Source organism: Anser cygnoides, chromosome 6 (genome assembly GCF_040182565.1).
Source record: "Anser cygnoides isolate HZ-2024a breed goose chromosome 6, Taihu_goose_T2T_genome, whole genome shotgun sequence".
In the NCBI taxonomy this organism is placed as follows: domain Eukaryota; kingdom Metazoa; phylum Chordata; class Aves; order Anseriformes; family Anatidae; genus Anser; species Anser cygnoides.
Window position 1 is genome coordinate 10,867,014 of NC_089878.1, and position 21,728 is coordinate 10,888,741.

The following is a 21,728-nucleotide window of genomic DNA, read 5'->3' on the forward strand; positions in this document are numbered from 1 at the left end:
AACAAGAGCAAAAGAATCCTACCAGTCTATATAAGGCTATATTGCCTATTTTTCCTAGATAATAAAAACATTTTAGCACAATGTTTTAAAAAGTGTTTCTCCCTACTCCGCGGGCAGGTTAACCCTTGAGGCTCTTTTCCACTAGGGGATTACCCAGGCCAAAATCTGACTCCAGCACCCCCTGCGAAGACCTGACACCCGCGGACAGTCCTGCATTGCATCCCAGCTGCACGCAGGAGAGAGAAAATGTGGATCTTGAAGTCAAAGCAAGAGTCAGGACTCTAGAACACATTGTCTAGCTTCCAGCCTCCTAAAGCAAGCTTGAGGGAAGCTAAATATGAGATTGTTGCTGCTGTGCAGCGCTGCATGCGTGCTCCAGTACTGGAACAACTTCCGTGCATGGCTGTCACTGTTCAGCTCCAGAGAGGATCTCAACCCGAGATCAGCTTCCTCAGAAAAGCAAGGTCTTTGTTGTGACATATTTAAGATCGTTTCCTGATCTTGAAATGAAAACTTGGCCCACACCACAGAGAAGTTATTGCGGTGGATAGTGCTGAGCAGAGGCTGGTATCTGCAGAAATGGGAACTAAAAAAGCAGCACCGCAGGCAGCCTGGCAGCCTACATAATCACAGTTTTACCCCTTCGGTGAGCTTGGCTGGGGCACCCAGCAGCACAGGGCTCCTGCGTGCTCTCCCAGTCACAAGAGCCACCTTAACACCAGCAATAAGCCTTTAAAAGCCAGCAGTGAAATACACTGCTGAACTTTGTCAGGTCTAAAGTGGATTTGTCACCTGTATCCTCAGCTAAGGGACGAGTATTATGCCGAAGCTCCTTGCTTAAACAAACTTATCAGTCGCCAAAATGCAAGGTAGCACCGCAGCAAATCCTCGCTCCAGTGCTACAGGATACAAGCCTAATGTAAATCTTTACATTATGACTCTATATCAAATACAGAAATGCTTGCTTTTTGCTACTGACTTACTGATTTAAGGAAAAAAACCTCCAGCAGTTCACATTAAAAAGCTCATCTCAGTATCTCAGGCACAAACTTTACCTCCATCTGTACAGGAGGGACTGATGCTGTTCTCAGTAGTCCCAAGATATGCATTTAATAGCAAGTATAATGCTTAAATATTAAACTTGACACATCCACGTATCTGCTATAGGTGCAAAGGCAGCAGACAGCAATTACTGGTGGGAATAATGGGAAAAATGTTTAGGCACTGCATCAAAAATCAAACGGCAAAGTTGAGGCAGGTGTATTTACATGTTGTGTTTAAGCATCTTCCTGGCCTTTACTGTACTACAAACAGCACAGCACAGACGAGAACACAAGTCAGCAAAGCTGCGTGCAGCAGGTAGGACTTCTGGTCGTTAAAAAGCTACAGTGACAGAGGGAGAAACGGTTCTGAAAAAAGATTTAAGGGCTGGAGTGACAGGATACCATAGGCTTTAATTTAGAAAGTTAGGCTGAAAAGTTCTCTGTTCTGTACATCTAATTTCTCATGACAGTTAATCAAGCTAGGGAACTGTTCAGTTTTGGTTTTCTGCCCCATAATGCCCACAAACAAAATCATTTACCTTCAAGTGTTAAGCACTCCTAATTTTTATTACAGTACATAGAGTTTTTTTAAACTATCAAACTATCAAGTGACATAAGCTTGTTGGGAATCCAGCTTTTTCAACCCAACAGATACTCCCCTTTCCCTCCTCCTCCGCCAGCCCTTTACGAAGTAAACTTGGAGTCAAATCTCTAAGTGTGTAAATGCCAGAGGATATATAAAGCAGAACCATGAAAGCATATGGCTTGATATATCAAGGGAGGGAACAGCTCATTTTTATGGGCTGGCGATATTAAATACTGGTACAGACCAAAACAATCACATTTTTCCACTCAGAAGTTATTGTGGCTGTCCAAGGAGGCCTTTATTCTTCTAGGCAACCTGAGCAGATGACATTTTGGGACGGTGCGAGTGGCAGCGATACACTGCTAAGCCAGCTGAGAAGACAGGGCTCAATTTCAGCACCCTCCTGCCAAGACCGAGCACACCACTGGAAGCATTATCAAAACGCCTTGAATTGTGTGTTCAAAGGCAAGGCAAGCGATTCCTTACCATGAGTTACGGGAAGAGGCACTGCTTAGTATAGGTGGAACAAATAAAAATGGGAGTCAGGAGGTGCTGCAGTGACCTAGTGCGGTAACTCGGAGGTGGCTTCGCAGTGAAGCTACAGTGGCTGTAGGGTACCAGGTTCATGCTGCCTCGTAGGAGGAGGCAGGGTGTCCCTACAGCCCTGTACCTTTTGGAGGACTGATGTCTCTGCAGCCCTGTGCCTTTTTTCAGACCTGCTGACGTTAACGCTCTGCCCCTCGAGGCCGCAGAAATAACGGCAGCTCTTCACACCCTGCCATAAAGCGCTGATTAAAAGAAAGAAAAAGAAAATAAGGGTGCCTGTCGTCTCCTTGCAGCCCAGACTCAGCTTGGTGCCTCTCCCATTTCCGCGCTGACACAGCCAGCCTTCCCCACCCACGTGCGTGCAGCCAGGCCAAGTCGTAAGCAGAGAATGACATGACAAAATCCCCTACAGCTCCCAGAAGGGGCAAGCTGCATTTTGTTCTCGCCACAAGCAACCTGCACTAATGACTCAGGCTGAACACAAAACACGCACAGTGGAAGCCAATGTTAATGTAAAGGTACCCAAGTCTTACACTTAAAGGTCTTTAATGAAATAAATCCCTGGTTATTCTAATTATTTTTTGCCTTGGGGATAATTGAAATTCAGTTTGCAAGGCCATTTACGAAGAACTTCCATGTTCTGCCTTGCGGTACAGCAGAAGATACATACTGCAAGAACTCAGAGCTCCCTCAGACTCAGGGACTAATTAAAATATTGATTTATTTTTATCTCACCAGCTGCCATATGTTACCTGATAAAAATCCTGGAAAAAAAATTAAAAAGCAGATGTACCCTTGCCTTTAAGGAAGACCAACACTTCAGCGCTTTTCTATCAGTTCCATTTGCTTTTGCTCAACCCAGTTCATTCAACATCTTTCTCCCCCAAAAAGACTGGGCTTGCTTGATGGGCTGAAGGCTTCCCTGCTCCCTGCCCGATGACAAATGTGACGGGGGACATCAGATACAAAGCAGCTTGGTACTGCGGACCGGGTGTTACTGAAGAGGCACGCTCTGGATTTCCACGTTGCACCTTACCTTGCTGCATGCTGCCGTAGCTTCGGGTATCCAGATATTCCTCTTTAATTACTCCTCAAGGCAACATTTACAGCACTTAAGTTCCAGCTCCTCAGCAAAGCAACCACCGCAATGGGACGTTATGAGTAAAGAGGCACATTGTGCGTACTAATTTATGGTATCGCCCTCTTCATCTCTTTGTATCTTGGGGATGTGGTAGGCAATCCGCAACAGGTCCCTGGAGAACCACCACTTTAACACTTCACTACAAGGAAGGCTGCTGGGACACTGGGACACCTTACTGAAACAGTGCAACACTTCAAAAGGCACTTTCTAGGGAAGATTAACTTGTTATAGACTAGTTTACTGTAAGCTGCAGGTTTTCTGTAAAAGACAACGTACTGATAGCTGTTGCCACGCTATCAGGCCTTGCTCTGAAACTAAGAAGAAAATATTCAGAGGTGTAAATGCCTGAATGGAAGAAGAGAAAACAGCGATACACCACTGAAAAATAGAAGGTGAGTGCTTTCTATCAGTAAAAAGCAGGGAAAAAAATCTTGTCTTGGTTACCTACAGTCACAGGAGCTGGACAAACCTTTAGCATCTGTGCCCTGCTCAGCCTTGACTGCTTGGGATTTCACGATGCCAAGTCCGACTCCCACTTCTAGCACTTCACGATGCTAGACTGTGGTGCCTGGTAAGCTACAGTCCAACAAACATGCTCAGATCCAACCTCCGGATAGCCCTGCAGCAACACCACACCGAAATACTGCTGAACAGAGAGAAACCTGAAGGCTGCAGGAAGATTTAGGGCTTCCTGATTTTCATAGCCAAGTGACATAGAGCACTACCCATCAACAGTGTGCAATCTTTTGCACAAAATGCTTGCCAATGTACTTTAAGCTCAATAATTTCTACACAAATACCTGTGTTTTTACAGTAGAGGTACACTTCAGGTTCGCGTGACTGCTGATTTTTAAATTCCTTTTTGAAATTTCTCATCTGGTTCATCCTTCTTTGTCCCTAGCATAGCCTAGATAGCCCAATTAATATAGCAAGAAACAGTCTTATGAGTGACAGTGACCTTTTTGTACAGAAAAGACCTTGAAGAACAGAAATTAAGCAGTTTAGGAACAAAAGAAAATAGAGGAGCTCACCACCGGACTGGCTCGAGCAGAGCTGGCTCTTGAAGATGCCCGAGATCCTGACCCAAGGTAGCAGCTGTACTCTGAAGGCTGCCGCAGGTGAACCAGGAACAGCAAGCAGAGAAGAGAGAAAAGAATTAGGATTGGGAAAGGAAGCAAGAGAGGAGTTAGAGCATTGCATCTGAAGTTAGTTACGAAAATGGTTACATGCAGCTGAACAAAGGAAGAGCAGTTAAAGGTCAGAGAACAAACACTTCAGATGTTAATTTAAAAAATAAGGCAAGCAGTACTTCTAGCTGATGGACCAAGTAAAGAGCTTTGATTTAATACAAGAAACAGCAGAACAAAGAGTAATTTTTATTTAAATATCTTAAGATAGCAGTCAAATCAGAAACCTCTCAATTGGTACACAAAAGGCTCGATCCTACTACTCTGCAGGACCGTTGAGGTTCTCTGGTGAGCCTTCTTCCTGTTCTTCAACATTGCACACATAAAATAAATCTATGCTCTAAAAGCCAAAACAAAAACCATCTCATCTATGTCACGCTTAGAGTCCAAACAGAGCCCATCTCAGAGACTGAACACCCCCCTGACTTCGCAGCACCCGCAGCCCTCCTCTGCTGCCAAAGGAAGCCTTTCAGTCCTTACAGGCAAGTATCTGACCGCTGGGGCAAAGCAGAGCGGCTGAGCTGGGGCTGACAAGGGCAAGAAACGCATACATGCTGCTCTGCTTCCTGAGGTCACAACGCAGTGGGAGCAGAGAAGGGAAATGAAAGTTTAAAGCATCAGAGACACAGTCCTGGGACTTATCGTGGCAGTAAGTTTAGAACCACTCCCTGCATTTTCACAGGCGTCAGAGCAGCAGCTTCGCAATCAATCTTGTGCTTAAATATATTTTATAGAAAAATGCATGAGCTTGTATAAAGTTTGATTCATTCAGAACAGACATGAATTAAAGAAGTCACTGGATGTTTACTGGACAGGTTATTTTTCCTATTACTGCTACCTCAAGGCAGTTGTGAACGTAGCCTTCACAAAGGGCCATGTCAGTGCACCAAAGCTCGTGCAGAACCTGGCACGGAGACAAGGAAGGAGGCAGCTCGGGGCCAGGAACTCCTCGGCAACTTCAGCTGTGTTGCTGATGACCTTGGTGAGCTTATTTCAGTCATTTGTCTCTGGGACATGACAACACTGTGATCTGAAGACCTCTTTTACTGTTGTTATGTATTATCTTACCCTTTTTTAAGGTTTCTTCCATTGAGCTACCTGGCCGCTGCGGGAATCCCCCAAAACTCCCCAGCTGCCACGAGACACCCAGGTTCCCACCAGCTACTGGAGGACTGATTCAGCATCTTTAACCACGCTATGAAAGCGGCACATTATAAATGAAAATTAAGCTTGCAGTACCAATAAGTGGTACCAGAGGAATCAGGACATAGCCCTGGCTGCAGTGCGGCCACCAGCTCGGTTCCTGCCACTGGAACAGGAAGGAGGGTGGCCGAGCCCCGTCCTTAGCTGTCCTGCACCAAGTGACATCAGCTCCACACACCTGAGCTGCTGAGCTTCACATCGGAGCTGAGAATAAGCGAAATTTGGCCCTGTGTCCCACAGGTCACCCCTTTTTTCAAATCAGAGCCAATTCAACTTGAAGCCCCTCTTTGCCCTCCTTCGAAGCCACGAGCTTGTGACCTTAAAAAGCCACAGGCAGCACTGCAGTTCCCTTCGAGGCAAAAACCTCGTAGCCCAGCTTTTCCTTGGGCAGGCACCAGGAGCTGGAAGAGGCTCCACCGTGCCCAGGCTCCAGAGCATCAGGGGCACGGCAGTGGGATGGGGAAGGGGATCAGGGACCAGCCTTCACGCAGCCTTCCCTGCTCAGACCACTGACAGGGGCGGGAAAAAAGTCTTCAAACAGCTTTTGGGCTCAGAGCCCGCTGCAAATGATTTCTTCCCAAAGCAGAAGCGAATCATCTGGGCCTCTGAGAGACTTACGGAAAACACAGGAAGACAGCCCGTACAAACAGAGGATTACAACCAGCTCAGCGTGGTGTAAACGGCAAATTCATGGGACTGCAGGCTGCCAAAACAGCCCAAACAGATAATTATCAATGAGTTTTACAAGACAGCCAGAAACACAAACAAGGCACCGCTGTGAACCAAAAAGCAATGTGGCGCTTCAGATCAGCAGCAGCACACACGGCACAACTCATGAACATGGGGCTTAGGGAGCATTCTTCAAAGTTGGTTTCCTCCTCCAAGCTAACAAAAGTGTAACTTTTTTTTTTTCTTTTAAATTAAATTAACATCACTGCTTTGTTTTGGGGGCTTTTTGCTGCTCGGGTCTTGGTGGTTTGTTTTATACCCCTCCGGGATATAAACCCCAGTGACAAAAGCAAGCAAGCCGTACGTTCACACGGCTCCTGCACTTCATGCTAACGAAGCAGCACTGGGGAACCGGTTCCTTTTTTAACCTACATAAATCCCCGTTTGCAGAAGACAAAGTCTCAGAGAGGGAAGGGACTTTCTGGGCTCTTTCCAAGGTATTTATCAGGAAACCAAAGTGAAAAGGCAGAGCTGAGCTGCCCTGGCTGCACGGGCTGGGCCCTGCCTGAGCCATCCGGAGCAGGTCTTGGCAAGGCATGGGTCAGGATTTAGGATTTGATGATAACAGTGCTTGTTCCTACAGCAGGCTACGACCTGTCACAGGCCATCTTAAATGCTCCTCAGCCCAGAAAAGTCTGCGTTCTGTTAAAAAGGGGTTCTGGAGGACAGAGACACGACAACAGGGAAATGCAGAAAACATCTTACAGCACGAGAACTAGAGGCACTATACCGACGGCTCCCACTGTAAACGCTCTCGTCATACACAGACGCCTACAATTAAAAGACAGAGTCAGAACAGGAGTGGAAGACCTACTTTCTGGTTTTGCAAATTCAAAAGGTGCAGGGCACGGGAAAACAAACAGCATGTGCAAGTACGGGGACGTCGCCCGCATGCAACCGCAAGCACCATGCAAGTGAAGAACTCACAGAGCTGAAGTCAGCGAGCTGGGGAGCTCCATCAGGCACGTGCAGATCCCCAGTGCCCCCCATCCACCACACCACCATGCATTTCCAGCAGCTCCTCCACTCGCCGGTTCAACAGGTAACGTTACCTCTGACCAAAACGGCAACATCAATTCTTAAGCTGTTGAAATGGGTTTGATTTGCATTTCTGGAGCTTGTAAAATATGGGAAAAAACTCACGCCAGATGAACCTCACTTAGTAGCCAATTTACCAAATTCATATAAATGGAGGAAGATGCATATTTAAGACAGCCATCCGCCTCCAGTTTACCCTGCAAGTGTCTGGCTCGGGAAATACAGAGGGAGGAGGAAATTCTGCCTTTAAGTGGTGAGAATTTAAATGAGCTTCTCTCGGGTTTTAAGTTTGTACAAGAACAGTGGAATTTGGCTACTCAAGTTTTGAAGCAGATTGTTGTTAGCTGTTACACAAGCAGGAAGAATTGATGTTGCCTCTCTCTGGCCTGCTCCTGTGTGCCCTGGGTAGTATGCCAACATGAAGACGAAGGTCTCCATCCAAAGAGAGGCCTGCAGGAGCACCACACCTCCCCGGGCACTGCTTGCACAATGCCAATGGGAGTAAAAGGAAAGGGTCAGCAAGCCCCAGTCTGTACAAACAGCATCGCACACGTGCACTCGGATGGATCAGACAGGTGGCACCAGTGTGAAATAAATGGGTCCAACGAGAACAACAGAGGTTACAACGTAGGCATGGCTGAAAGTGAGCAGCTTCAGTGCTTGTGTTTAGAGCAGTAGCACGACAAACCCTGTAACTTCTGGCTGGCAGGGCATCGCTGTACAGCAAGGAGGGCTGAGGAAGACAAGCACAAAACTGTTTTTTTGCATAGAAATGGAACATAAAACAGGAGGCCTAGAGCAGAATTAACAATCCTGGTAGAAGACTAGGATTAAAACACTACAACAGAAGGAAACCCAGTATAAAGAATATTAGTCAGCTGTGCCATAGAAGCATTAGATCTCTTCTCGCACAGACTAAGAATACCAAGCAGACGTGTATTTCCTACAGGAAGGGAGGACACCACGGTATAGAGAAACACAGGAGCGTAATTTCATTGTAGGTTAAGTTGTTATCATCTCCGACACATTTGTGTGCAGCAGACAGGGTGTTTCTCCTCACTTCAACCAAAGGCAGAAAAAGAGCTACGTGCACAGACAGAAGGGTTTGAAGATACACGTTGTAAGTGCTCCACGCAGCTCTAAGATCACCTCTTGCAGATTTTGTTATTGACCAAAAGGGCAGAGAAAACCCAAGTTGCTCAGGACCAAGTTACGGATACTCAGCTCAGCACACCATACCCCAGGTGATTTGTTAGTGCTCATCACTTGCAAGGTGCAGGGATTCAGGTCGGAAAGCACACACGGTGCTGTAAGTATGTGCAGGCAATGCTCCAGCAGCAGTGCCCGGCTTGCAGGGGCACGTTCCCACAAGCCACCCCAATCCCATGCCAGTGGGGACCACATGGTGGGCCTGGAGACACCACGGACCCGATGGCACCACGGGTCCGAGGTCCCCTATCCCACCAGGCAGGACATGTTGCACAGGCTCCAGCCACGTGCAGAGGACAATCCAACCTCACCAGTGACTTCAAAGCTTTGGGTTTTTCCTCCAGCCGTCTGTGATTTGCTTGCTTGTGCTATCTTAACTTCCTTAAGCTTGCCTGACAAACAGGTAAGCAGAGAAGTTGCCCCAGATAGAATAAGGAACTTGAGTCAATTTAGATTTCCCTTATTTTTTCCAGCCCAATTTAGGCCAAAAGCAAGCAAAGTAACTGTAGGAAAGGGAGGAGCACCAAAGGAAAACTTTCCGCCCATTTGAAAATGGCTTTCCATTACTCGCTCCAACCCTAAACAAAAGGTCTTTTTCAGTCTGGGGATTTCTTTTTTGGTTGTTGAAGTTTTATTAAGAAGAGCTACAAAGACTCTTGACAATTGGTCCAGATTTGCTCCTAAGCACAAGAGGTTGTATTCTCCAAATGAAATCAGAACAAGAAGTCCAGGCCAGGTAAAACCAGGGGGCAACAGACCAAATTTCCGTTTTGGGAGGAAGGCTGAGATGTGGAAGCATAGCCAGTGTTGTGGAGGCCCAGGTCGGGATAGTAGGAAGCCTGCATTGACAACAAACAAAAAACCTTCAGAACTCAGCTTAGTAACACGAAGGACTTCAAACTCCTTTAAGTGGGGAGCAAAAAGTACATTAGGAGCTTATAAACAGCAAGAAGTCAGTCCTCACTGATGCAAAAAGAAGATAAATGCATTAAGGAAATTGCATTAAAGATATGAGGACATGTGAAAACCACGTGCCCTTTCTATTTGTGAAGTAGAGATTTCTTTACAACAGACAGAGCCTTCCTCCATCCCTATAGCACCTTATGCACAGGATACCTGTCTGATTTGTCTTCCATTGAAGGGTTCAAAGCCTCAAGCTCCTTCCTCCCTTCCACCACTGCAGCCCATAAGACAACATGCTGTAAGGGGATGGTTTGGGGGGGCTTAAAAGATGGGCATGTTCTCCAAAACATGGATAGAGTTCATCCTAACTCGAGCTAAGTGGAGCTGTGTTTATCAGCATGCTTCCAACGGCTGTTTGACTTCAGTGTCTGTCTGACAACACCTGTTTTTACAAACAGGTAAACTGGGAACGTCATCTTTCAGGCATCATTCATTCTGAACTGGATGCACCATACCTAAAAAAAAACAGGTTTCTGCCTTACAGGATTTTTTTTTTAGGCAACAATATGCCATGAACAACTTAAGTTGCCTTAAACATCAATTTTTAAGGTGCACAGATATTCACATTTGCAAACCAAGGACTGTTTTCAGCAAGCCCTGACCGAGCCCAGCAGCAGTACTGGAGGCGAAGCAGACATCAGCTCTGCTTCCAAACGTGGGAACTGCAGCAAGCTAAAGAAACCTCTTTGCTCTTGATGCTGGATGTCTGTCACTGCTGGCAAACAGAAGTGTGGATTAAACACCACACCTGCAGGTAAACAGGAAGGATGGGTAACTGGCCAGCCTCAAAAAGCTAGGTCTCTTCCTACCTCATTATCCTTCCTGTGACGTAAGGCTTTCGCTCAGAAGAAATCTGAGCACACTGTCCTGAGCTTAAAGAAATGATTTTCATTCCTACCTAGAGAGCCTGTAACCTATGCACAGGGTGTTGCTCACTTCCAAGGAATGAACCCGCGATCCTGCAAGCCCTAGGTACAAAGGCAGACAGATCGCAAGGCACACGTTGCTCCATTTTTCTAAAAGGTTGGAAACAGCTTTGACAGCAGGCTCAGCGATTCCCAAACTCTAAAGCTCTGCCTCTTCTCAGCCTTTCTGTTGTCACTTTGTCAACCTTAAGTGAGGTTTGGGGCTTTTGGAGAGAGCAGTCCTAAAGGTGAATGTCAGCCAGACCAGCAACAACTGGTTTGGGATTTTCAGCTATTCCAAGTCACCTCTAAACTCTCGTTCACCTTCTAAATGAAGATTAATCTGAGTTACACTTAGTAATGAAAACAAGGAGCTAACGATGCTGCCATAATTCTGCTCTACATACAGTGAAGCCTCCACGCTACAAACCCTAATGCCAAGAGGATTTTAAATTATTTCAGTGGAAACCAACCCACTTCTTTTCCCTGGATGACTTTCCTACAGACATTTTGCTCTTGAGCAGTACGCAGAGCTCTGGAGTATGTCACCAAGGAGTAAGAACACCGTTTGTCAGAAGCACTGCGCAATAAAGTTCCTTGAACTCAAACAGTTCAGCAAGAGTGCCAACAACAGGACACACTGTTTTCTTAAGAGCTTAAGCAACAGTATTTCATTTTCTCCTAGCCACATACACAAGCTAAATGCACAAAACCATATGGAAGCACAAATTAAATAGACATAAAGTACACGGTCCTGTTTCACTATTTATACAAGTGCCCATGTAACTTCACGTTTACCAAGTAACCCATTGAAGCCTGCTGAGACACTTAGCTAAATGAAGTCTTATAAAAGCACATTATTTCCCCCCTGAACACAGAGCTTCAGTCTGCATACCCTTAATATTGCTTTCAAAGTCGTGATAGCATAAAGATCAACAGGCTCTGTACTGTAGCCTCCTCTGCCAGGCAAAAAGCCCAGAGCAGTTCCCCTTCCTGCCCCCAAAGAGGCTCTGCTTGAAACAGCACCTTGAAAGATTTTGCCCATAACCTGACATTTCACAGAGCAGGACAATCAGTTCCTGTAATTGCCACAAAACCCTTGTGCTGGAACAGAAGGGAACACCGTGGGCCACGTGCGTGCACACAATGGAGTTAATCATTAAGCTTTTTTCACGGGAATATTTCTGGAAATGAAGCACATCAGCAGTGCACAGCTAAGTAGGAACACCACCACCGGCTGTTCACCTCCGGGGGAGCTGCCAGAAACCCTAGGATGCGGTTTATAAAGGAAAAAAAGTATTGTGTTAAGCAAACTTCATATAAACAACATGAATTTGGGGAAAACGTTAAAGACCAAGTGCTCTGGGCATGTGCAATACTCCCTGCGGCTTGGGAGCCCCAGTGCTGGAGCACGATTTGGGCATGCTGCAGGAGCTGGGAAAGTCACTGGTTCACAGCACACGGAAACCCTCTGTGCCAGGGTAATACATTCAAAATATCGAAATATTGCTGGTAATCAAATTTGGGTAAGGCTGAATTGTGACAAATTAGGCAATTCTGGCTTCCAAGTCCTATTTGTACCAAACTCAGATGCTTCCCGCCCCACTCATGGCCTAATTTTTCTATTTTTTATTTTTAAAACAGCTTATTGCTGCACCTCTGTGTCTGAAATTGCAAAAGCCGCAACATGCAAGACAGGCAAAACCTGCTTTACCACAGAAAAGAATTTGCTAATTAGATTTAATCCCATTAAACAGCGCGACAGATTGTATAGCAACATAAATCAGCTACTAACCCTGCTAGATTTTCTACTCTGGGACGATCCATACACGTCTTCCTCATAACCATTAGTCTGTCGTGGAAAGAAAGGAAAAGGAAAAAAAGAGAAAACTGATGCAGACCCCAAAGCCAGGTTTTTACAATAGCCATCATTTATGAGGAGCAAAGGCAGGGACAGAGCTTTTCAAAGATACACCAGGAACAGGAGAAGTGCAGAACTAGGTCATGCTTTCAAACACAAGGATACGAACATTTGTGTCTGTTGCTATCTGTAAGCCAGCCAAAAATGTCAAGGATACTCCTGCTTGCCTTTTTTGACCCTTTTCTTTCTTCTTGTTAAGAGAAACTTCTGCTTCCCCTATTATTACAGCTCTATAACACCTGTACCTCTTCAAACTCTTTGGGGAAGGGAACACAGGATGAAAAGGGAACACTAGGGATGAGAGGATAATAAAATACATTTAAAACTGTAGTTACTAATACCTCTGGCAGCTAAGCAATTAGAAAGCAGTAGATTATAGCTAAAAACTTAATTTTAAGTTTATATGATAAAGAAACTCGTTTTAGGAGACATACGACGCTACATGAAATCTTTTTTTAGCTTTCCCAAATCACATCAAAATTAACCCCAGCCCGGGGGGTTTAATTTTCCATCTGCCACATCCCAGCATTTCGTATGGCAACCCACAGACCAACAAGGAGTTTTAGTTGGTTCAGCTGTCCTCTGCCATGCTCAGCAGCCTGATTTGTTGTCATGTGTGAGTTTTCTCTGAACATAGGAGACACAAATGTGCTCAGGAGGAGTGATTTACAAGCAGGGCAGGATATTTCAAGTCAATAAGAGCAGGGCAGCAGGTTGGGAATAAATAAAAAAAATCAATACAACATAGATTGTTCTTAGTCTGGAAACACAGTGTTTGAAGAAGTCATTATAGACCCAAAATACCTCAAAAGATAGCATTAAAAGCTCATAATTCTCAGCCAAGTCCCCATCCTGATATCACTAAACAACAAAACCTAGTTTATTTAACATTAAAAATGAGCAAGTTCTCCATGATGTTGTTTGTTTGTTTAAAGTGGAAATTTGATTGGAATTTCTATTCCAAGTTAAACTTAAGTCTAAATTGTATTGTATTCCTGAAATGAAAGCCCACTAAGCCAATTACGAATCAATTTTCAAGCAATACGTATAAATCATATGCTACACAGTGGCTTTCATGAAAGAATTAAACAAGTTTAGAAACCCCCTGAGATGCAAAAGCTCATAAGACAAGGTCTGGACAAAGCTTAGGACTCTCCACTGAAATGCAACATTGGTATCACAAATGGAGGGGCAGTGCCCAGTTCCCATCTTCCAATGGTCTGGAAACACTACTAGCCATCCTACACAGCCTAGGTTCTTTCCTGGCTTTGCTACCTTCTTCAGGCTGCACCAATCTGTCTAATGCTTTCCTAAAAAATGGTTAAAACAGTGCCTCAGGAGTTGAAGACAAGGATGCCAGCCCCACGTGGGCTGATTACCACCGCCGTTCCTTTTGTTACTACACTGAGGAATTAAGTTCATCTTTTTTCAACAAGGCAATCTTGACCAAATGTAACCTCTTGGATCATGATCTGAATGACTGCTATGCACAACTCCCTAGTTACCATTAGGGTATTTAATTCCTCAGTTCGTAAGATGTAGTGTTTCTCATTTATTCTTATCATTCTTCACTTTTGGCAAGTTGGCTCCCACTCACCATCGGTATTTTTTATCCCAACCTTGCAGGAAGCCCCCTTTACTCCCTGAACGTAGACAAGTAGGCACTACGGACTCCCATAGAACTGATTTCCCCTTTAAAACTCAACAATGCTGTCTTAGAAGAGATCAGAGGAAATCCCTTCCAGCTGTCACTGTTTTCAACAGATTATTTTTCAACTAAATGCATTTCTTTTACAAGAACCTGGTCTTGGCAAACGTTTTGCTCAAGAATGTTAGGCAGAAGCATACCAAAAGCCTTGTAGTCACATTGTAGTCTCATCCAGTGCTCTTCCTTTATGCCCTTAGATAATTCCCTTGCTTAGGAAAATTATGTTGAATTGACATGATTCATTTTTTCACAAATCCAGGTTAAGTGTCTTCCACTTTATGAGACACTTCTAAACACATTTAATTTAATTTGCCCTATTATCCTTTAGATTTTAAACTGATGCTCCACCGTTCAGGTCATTTCCTTTATTTCCTTTGCCACTATGACCACTGTTCCCTCCTCTCCAGCTCAGATTTTTGAAGGCAAATGCTCCAGATGTAGCATTTCAGACAAGCTCTGCAGGGTGAGCTTTAACAGATCTTACTAACCTTTGTTCTATGCTATATTAACATGCTAAATATCTGATCAGAACCTTTATGAAAACTGAAACAAATAGGGTGGCAAACTGGGGAGGCCGAAATATTCGGTTTTATCTGTTCTCATTTCAGAACTATGCAACTGACCCTACTAAATGCGCAGTTGACTCTACTAAATGTGCAGTGCTATTGGTGCATGTACTAGTAAGGTACTGATGGTACAAAGAATTACCTTTAGATTGCCTGAGAAACACTAGCGTTCACCAAGCTACAATAAGCTAAGAAAGTGTCAGTGTCTCTGCACTGAAGGAAAGCATGTAATTACAATAATTGCCCTTGGAAACAGGCAGCTGAATTCTCTTGGTACTTCATCATCTCAGCAGACAGCACCTACCTGGCTGAAAGCGTTGCCGCTCACAATGTGTTGTGTTGAACAGTTAACATCCCAACCTGAAAAGAGCTCCGAGATCTGTTCTGACACAAGGCGCTACTGACGGTGAGACAAAGGCAGCATTTATGCAAGCTGCCTCAGCCTCCTGAATATTGTTTCCTCAGTTCAAGCTTCAGCACTCCTACCAGAAGTAGCATACATCGAATCTGAAAATGTGCTCCTGCAGCATTGCTGAACTACTAGTTACTCAAATGTCGTTATAAATCAGGGCTAACCTCTTGAGACATGAAAAACATTACTACTCCTTACATTAAAAGATGCAGCCTCTATTATATGTATTTCCTAGCAATGTTACTTATTTCAGTGTAATGTTAAAGATCAAGTTTGGTTTTGAGTTTTCCAAGAGGCTCTTTGGGTACAACACCAACATCAGTGTTGGGATTACGCTACGTTTTGCGGATAAAGCGATTCTCAGTATTCTTGCAGACCCAACCAGGCCTGCGAGTCACACCGTATCCTTGACATTAGGCTGGGGAGCTCTTAGAGCCAAAGTACTTGCACATATCCTCTAGTCCCATCACAGTGGTTGTGTATGTAAAAACCTCAGACAGACAGTTAAGATACATACTGCTTTGGAGTAGTTCTTCCTTTTGGTCCTCTCATTCTCTAATCCAGCCTGCAGTGAGATTAAGAATGCAGGGTGAAAAGATCAATGAATTTGTGTGCACACATCGAGAGCCAGGCATGCATACCATCAAGCAAAACCATCAGTCCAATACTCCTCCAGCTCTGCAGAACATGGCTCAGTAAGCACATATGAAAAAAATCAAATCTCAAATCAAATGACCAGTTATTAACGAGTATTGTTAAAAGTGATGATAGTACTGTTAAATTTAGCAGCCACAGTTAAAATTATTCATGCTTGATGGGTTAAGTCAATTAATTGAGCTACCAGCTGTCTATACTTACTACATCAATAGATCCATGCAAAATCCAAATGTGTTTGAACTATTTTTGTATATAGGTCACTCAAATAGATTCATTGCATCTCTAGTCTGAAATAGGGCAGGGAATGAAGGAGAGAAAAAAAGCTAGAAAGCCTGTAAAACTGCTCTCCAGGCTGCTTTCTACAGAAACAGAGAGACCTCCGTTTCAACACAGTACTGACACAACACAGCACTGCTAACATTATGAGGACATCTAAAGAGCTGAGATTCAAGTCCCCATCTTCATTCCGGTCCTCCAAGAGTCAGATCTCTGGTAGGAGGTGTGTTCGTCCTGCCTCCTGTGCTAGATCTAGTCAGAGCGTGTTTCTGAGGGTTCTCTCTTTTTGGATTTATGCTGATGTAAATCTAGACAGAGCCAGTCAGACGATGGACAGACTAACAGAGATAGAGGAAATAAAAGCTTCTCTGTCCTGTCTTATGATAAATACTGAACTGGACTTAACTCGGACCTCCCTAGTTCACCCACTGAACAGGGTGCGTGCATCCCAACAGTAGGCAAAGGAGTAGGGTCTTCCCACTGGGACCACAAACTGCCTCAGGATCACTTTGGATCATCCCTTATCTTACGTGAGCTATCACAGTTGATGTTAGTTCCTTCTTGAAAATTAGGTTTTAAACACACACTGCAACTGTCAGACTAATCTCACCACTGGATAGGCGCTGGCATAGTCCAAGTGAGACTGTCAAGGCATGGGAGGAAAAAAAAAACATCAGAAGACAAGGGAAAACACTAAAGCAAGCGATGACAATCAACCTCCTCCACCCCCCTACAAGAACACCAAGAACAGAGATGTAAATCCCACATAAGTAATTCTGATAACTCTGGACTTCTTGCACAAAGCCAGAAGTCAGGAACTTTGTCAAGTGGCCAAAACAGGGAAACATACACAAACCCCATCACAAGTGACTAATTTCAGCAATATTTCATGCTGGACAGTCTTGCACAAGAGAGACAGCCAGCTGAGAAGTGGGACAACAAGGACACGTGCAGTGGAAAAGAGACTGAAGAAAACCAGTGTCTCGACAAACACAGGATGATGTTATTGAGCTTCCCTACAAAAAAACTGCATGGAAGGGCACCGAGCTTGTGGGACTTCTGAGACGAGAGGGACAGGAGATTTCTGATGCTTTCACGACAAGCCACAGGAAAGGCTGTCAAAGCCTGCAGGAGGCATAGAGGTGCTCAAGATAGCATGATATCAACCCACTAGGCTGCTGGTTACAGGGTAGCCACTGTTGTGGAGCTTAAATCAACTGGCAGGGCTGGTCTAATCAACACCACGCTGATGGCTGCTGTGCCAGAAGCATCCAGGGCAGCTCCTCAACATCTAGCTCAGCAGCCCTCTGGTGCCTGCAGTTCGGATGTCCACCTCGCAATTATTCCAGGAGAAAACTCAGAATAAACCCAGGCAGGTTAGCAGGGAGGTAAAGTTGCATATAAAAATGCATACTGCCCCATTTCATGAGAGCTGCCTGTACAGAACAGAGCCATCACTTCGAGGAGTAACTCCTAATGCTCCCAGCCTCACAGTGACCCAGGATGCCCTGGGCACAAGATCTATTTTCAGAAGGTGGAAGCCTTGTAGACCAACTATAGTGGCATCCCACAACTAAGGAAGTAGTCTTCAAATATTCAAAAAAGAAGAGCGTAGTTTTACAAACCCTTCATGGACACCAGACAGCAGTTTCTGGTGCTTTCTTCGTGCTCAAATAGCTCAGAAGTCCTCAGAGGTGACTTTTAGTAGTTGTTCTTTTTATTTTTTTTTTTTTGCTTTGTTTTAAACACACACAGTAGGAGGCCAAACCTTCACAGGTTAAGCACAGATGTGGTCATACTTAAAATAAACTACTGTGTACCTGTATTAGGGAAACAATCAATGTCACTTAATTGTGAGCAAAAGAGCCAAATGAAGTGAAAGGGTAAATTTCAGTTTCGACTAAATGTACTACTTCCTTTCTCCTACAATCCCAGTGACACTTGGATCAGGGAAGGAAGTCTTCAGTTATCCCAGCTTCTGCCAAAACTCTTCCTGTGCGTGCCCAAGATGTCAGATTATCTTGCACAAAAATATTCAGTGTGCTGCTTTCCGAGGGTAGGGGGGAGTCTGTGCAACATCATGTGAAATACCAGGCTGTCAAGTTTCAGCCAGATGGTTCTGTCAGAAAAGGACATTCTTTGCAAAAATATCGGGTATTTATGGGCCATCTCCTAAGCCAGCTGAAGATCCTTGTTCAGCAGAAGAGCAGTGGTTATCAGAGCCTGAAGGCACGCTGACAGCCCCAGGAAAAGCGTCAGAAAAGCTCCGTCAAGGCATGGTCAGGAACAGAGTGCAGGGCTTCTGCTGCTTAAATGTATGAAAACAAAAGGCAGGGGCAGGATGGAACCATCAAAATGCATCAAAGGAATCACCAGTGGCTTTCCATGAAGACAAGAAGTCTTTCAGATGAATGCAGCACCAAAGTACTTGCGTTTTACCCCATCGAGAGGGACACAGTTTCAACCAGGGTTAAACAAACTTCTATCAGTCACCTTCTGAATATAAAAAAAATGGAATTTTATCTGATTTAGCGTATTTTTCTTCCCCAAAACGTGTCCAAATTTAAGTAAAATAAACAATGGTTTTCAAGTTCAGCTGTGAAGATAAGCTTTCATTTGTTGAATCTTTCCTGTTTTAAGGCATTTTCTCTCTCAGCTTTGAAAGGCACTCGACTAAGTTTGCAATCTTAAAGAATCAAGATTTTCACAGCATTTCTTAAATAGTAATAAGGATGCTACTAAAAAGGGAGGAAGGCAACACTAAAAATTTTAAATACGTATCATGCTATCTTAAGGTGACATACATTAGGAATCAGGAAGCGCTAACCAGTCTCTGCAGTAGTAATTAATTTATTTTTTCATCTTCCAAAACTCTTTCACAAGCCCAAGAGACATTTCACTCAATGCTGGAGATACTTGGTCTAGGAAAAAAGGGGTACTTCTAGCCTAGATAACGATTAACAAGAGTTTTAAAGAGAAAAAATATATGAATTTTATAAAAAATAAAACCTCCACAGAAGCCAGAAACCGAGGACAATAAACAGAGACCTTGCTGTGAATGACACAGGTCTTGCTTGCTCTACAAAATACAGCTGACCATCCAGCCAAAGCCATGTAACCAGTACTATTGATGAATTACGAACATCAACAGAAGTTTGAGTTATTCTCAAACACAGCTGTTTTAGGCCCAAATCACTCCATAACAAGCTAGAAGCAGCTGATTCATGTTGAGAAGTGCTGAGCACTTCCTCCACAGCATTACTAGCGGTTGTTTCTGTTGTGTTGCTACCAAACATTGCTCCAGACCATCAACACACGCTGCCCCAATAGCATTAGCTGTTCAGAATTAAACTGCTTAAATTATCTCCACAATTGCAAGAGCTGATTATGTAAAAATCTTAACTCTAGCACGTGTAAGGACAAGTACTGTACTGGTATTTTGTGAAAAAGCATTTAAAGTTTTTCTCCGGATTAGCACTGGGTACTCTTCCTTCCCACAACTCAGCTCAGGGCTTCTTCCCAAATTCTCAGTATCAACAAACAAACAGGGGAGTTTCCACGGTGCACACAAAAAATAGCAGCACAGACCATAATTTTGGCTGAGTACTTCCTGCAACACCGGCGAGAAGCAGTAACCAGAAGGGTATCTGTAGTCACATGCTTTGCTTGTGTTCCTCATCAGTGAATGCAAATCTGACAGATCCCCTGGTTCAAAGAATTACTAGCCAAAATGTTCTTGGGAAACACATGCACCTTGAACATGGACAGTGGCATGATTTTGGAAGGAAGACGTTTTCAGTGAACTGAGAAAACAATGCAGAATAACCACTCTGGTGGTACAGGAGGACAGCACCATCGATACACACACATGCACACTTAAATTGTACAATTTACCAACCCTCAGGCTTCCACGGCTACCCACTGACATGCGCTCATCTTCATCCGAAGCCTAGCAAAAGAAAGTATAAAGACAAGAAACCAATGAAAAGAACAGAAATAACAGGCAGTGATGTAAATGCGGGTGGCTTTGATGGGACAGAAGGAAAGAAAAGGCTTGCAGAACAACTATCTAATAAAAGGAGTGCATTAAGCTACAAGCAAAAACTAAATGAAATCATACCTTGCCCAAGAAACATTACCGAGCATTTTACTACAGGATGAATTACAAGTTTGCTCGGCCATTCCTTGTTCTATGTTCTTGGCCACAGCTGAATAAATTTACATTACACCCTCCAAGCAGGTTGTCTCCCCCACCTCCCTCTCCCCCCCCTTCATTCTCGTGCATTTGCAAAAGCTCCTCGGAGTGGCTGGGGAGAGGGCAGAGCAGTCAGGAAGTGGTTTTTGGTGGTTTATTCAGCTGGGGGGGGAAGGAGGATGCTCTATTTTTTTCCTTTTAAAAGGAACTGCCTTATATACATCTGTTTACTTAAGGGGAAATGTTTAGCTACAAAGCAAAAGCAAATACTAACCGAGGCATTTCTTCGGGCTCTACGGGAATAACGCTCACTGTCTTCCTACCGAGGCAGCAGAGAAAAATAAAAAGTGAAGTGTTGAAAGGACAGACACACCAACACAGAGCCTTCAGAAAGACACAGTGAAACTTACAGAGTTTAGGAGTCAGTAAGGTTAAGCCACATAATGGAAGGTGACACCTTGTCAAATCCAAAAAGCCCTTTTCCCTTCGTTGTGACCCCAGCTTTCTTCCCCTCCCTTTTATTCCACTACATACTGTTACATTTGCAGTAAACGTATGCAGGGACTTATTTGCATCTCAAAAATCTGTTTACGTGATCGAGTGCATTTCTCTGCATCTGGGAATCGGTGTACTCACAGGGCCTTTTTAATTAAGCTTTCTGCTTTACAGTCTGCTTTACAGAAACCTGGAAAGTGCTGTAGCATAGCGCTGGAAATGCTGTAGTAGATGCTGCGTGTCAGTAAATTGATTTTACATGGAATTTTTGAACAGTGGTAGGAAATGAGGGGGGAAGTTTCACCATTGTAATTAAGGGTTCTCACATCTGAACTGATTTCTAAGCTAGGGAATTACTAGTAGCAGGGAGCTAAGCTTACCAAACGAGGGTTTGAAGAGACTTAATGGCTTATCTGTGAGACTGGAGCATCTTCAGGTTGCTCCTTGTGACAGCAGATTTCAAGAAGGCATGCACCAAACCGGCATTAATGTTGGCTAATTAGCAAAACTCTCAGGGACTTTGAATGTTTTCCCCCCCGCTGGAAGTGAGCTGTTTCCGAGTGTTCCATTTCGCCTTTTTCAGCGTGCGCGATTCATCTGGCATCGCTGTTAAGCGATGCCATGAACTTCAGACATGCCAAGTCAAGGCCTTCCAGCCCTGTAGCAATTCCTTCACCCCACATTAGGGCTGTTAAGAAGTCAGATGGTGCTAACAGCCAAGTCTATACCTGAGCTGCTAAGCCAACTCCAGCGGGAGCAGCAAAAGCCAGCGTTGCCACAGTGCAACTGGTCATGGCTCTGGAGAGCGCCCGGAGCAGCAAGTACAAAGATGACTGAAGCAGCACAGAAAAAACTTGCCCAAAATTTAACTGAAGACAGATTTGAAGAGACTCACATTGCAGCAAACCCCACAAGAAATAGAGTGAGTGCACATATTCCTTGTGTGAG

The 21,728-nt window shown here is 44.3% G+C and overlaps 1 protein-coding gene across 14 annotated transcripts in view; it reads right to left on the reverse strand.

Annotated features, from left to right (window-relative positions):
* LRRFIP1 (LRR binding FLII interacting protein 1) overlaps positions 1 to 21,728 on the reverse strand; it is a 102,532-nt gene that overhangs the window by 25,421 nt on the left and 55,383 nt on the right. For 3 of the 14 annotated variants that reach the window (XM_066999789.1, XM_066999790.1, XM_066999791.1), the window contains exons 5-13: positions 20,560 to 20,604; positions 19,989 to 20,039; positions 16,701 to 16,733; positions 15,675 to 15,722; positions 12,346 to 12,402; positions 9,441 to 9,521; positions 8,162 to 8,206; positions 7,141 to 7,206; positions 4,348 to 4,425 (exon numbers count right to left, since the gene is read on the reverse strand). The exons of 7 other annotated variants lie outside the window; for them this stretch is intronic. In XM_066999789.1, the coding sequence (XP_066855890.1) occupies positions 4,348 to 4,425; positions 7,141 to 7,206; positions 8,162 to 8,206; positions 9,441 to 9,521; positions 12,346 to 12,402; positions 15,675 to 15,722; positions 16,701 to 16,733; positions 19,989 to 20,039; positions 20,560 to 20,604 (504 nt within the window). The remainder of the gene's footprint in view (positions 1 to 4,347; positions 4,426 to 7,140; positions 7,207 to 8,161; positions 8,207 to 9,440; positions 9,522 to 12,345; positions 12,403 to 15,674; positions 15,723 to 16,700; positions 16,734 to 19,988; positions 20,040 to 20,559; positions 20,605 to 21,728) is intronic. 4 more of the 14 variants (XM_066999792.1, XM_066999793.1, XM_066999801.1 and 1 more) reach the window with 3 other exon arrangements.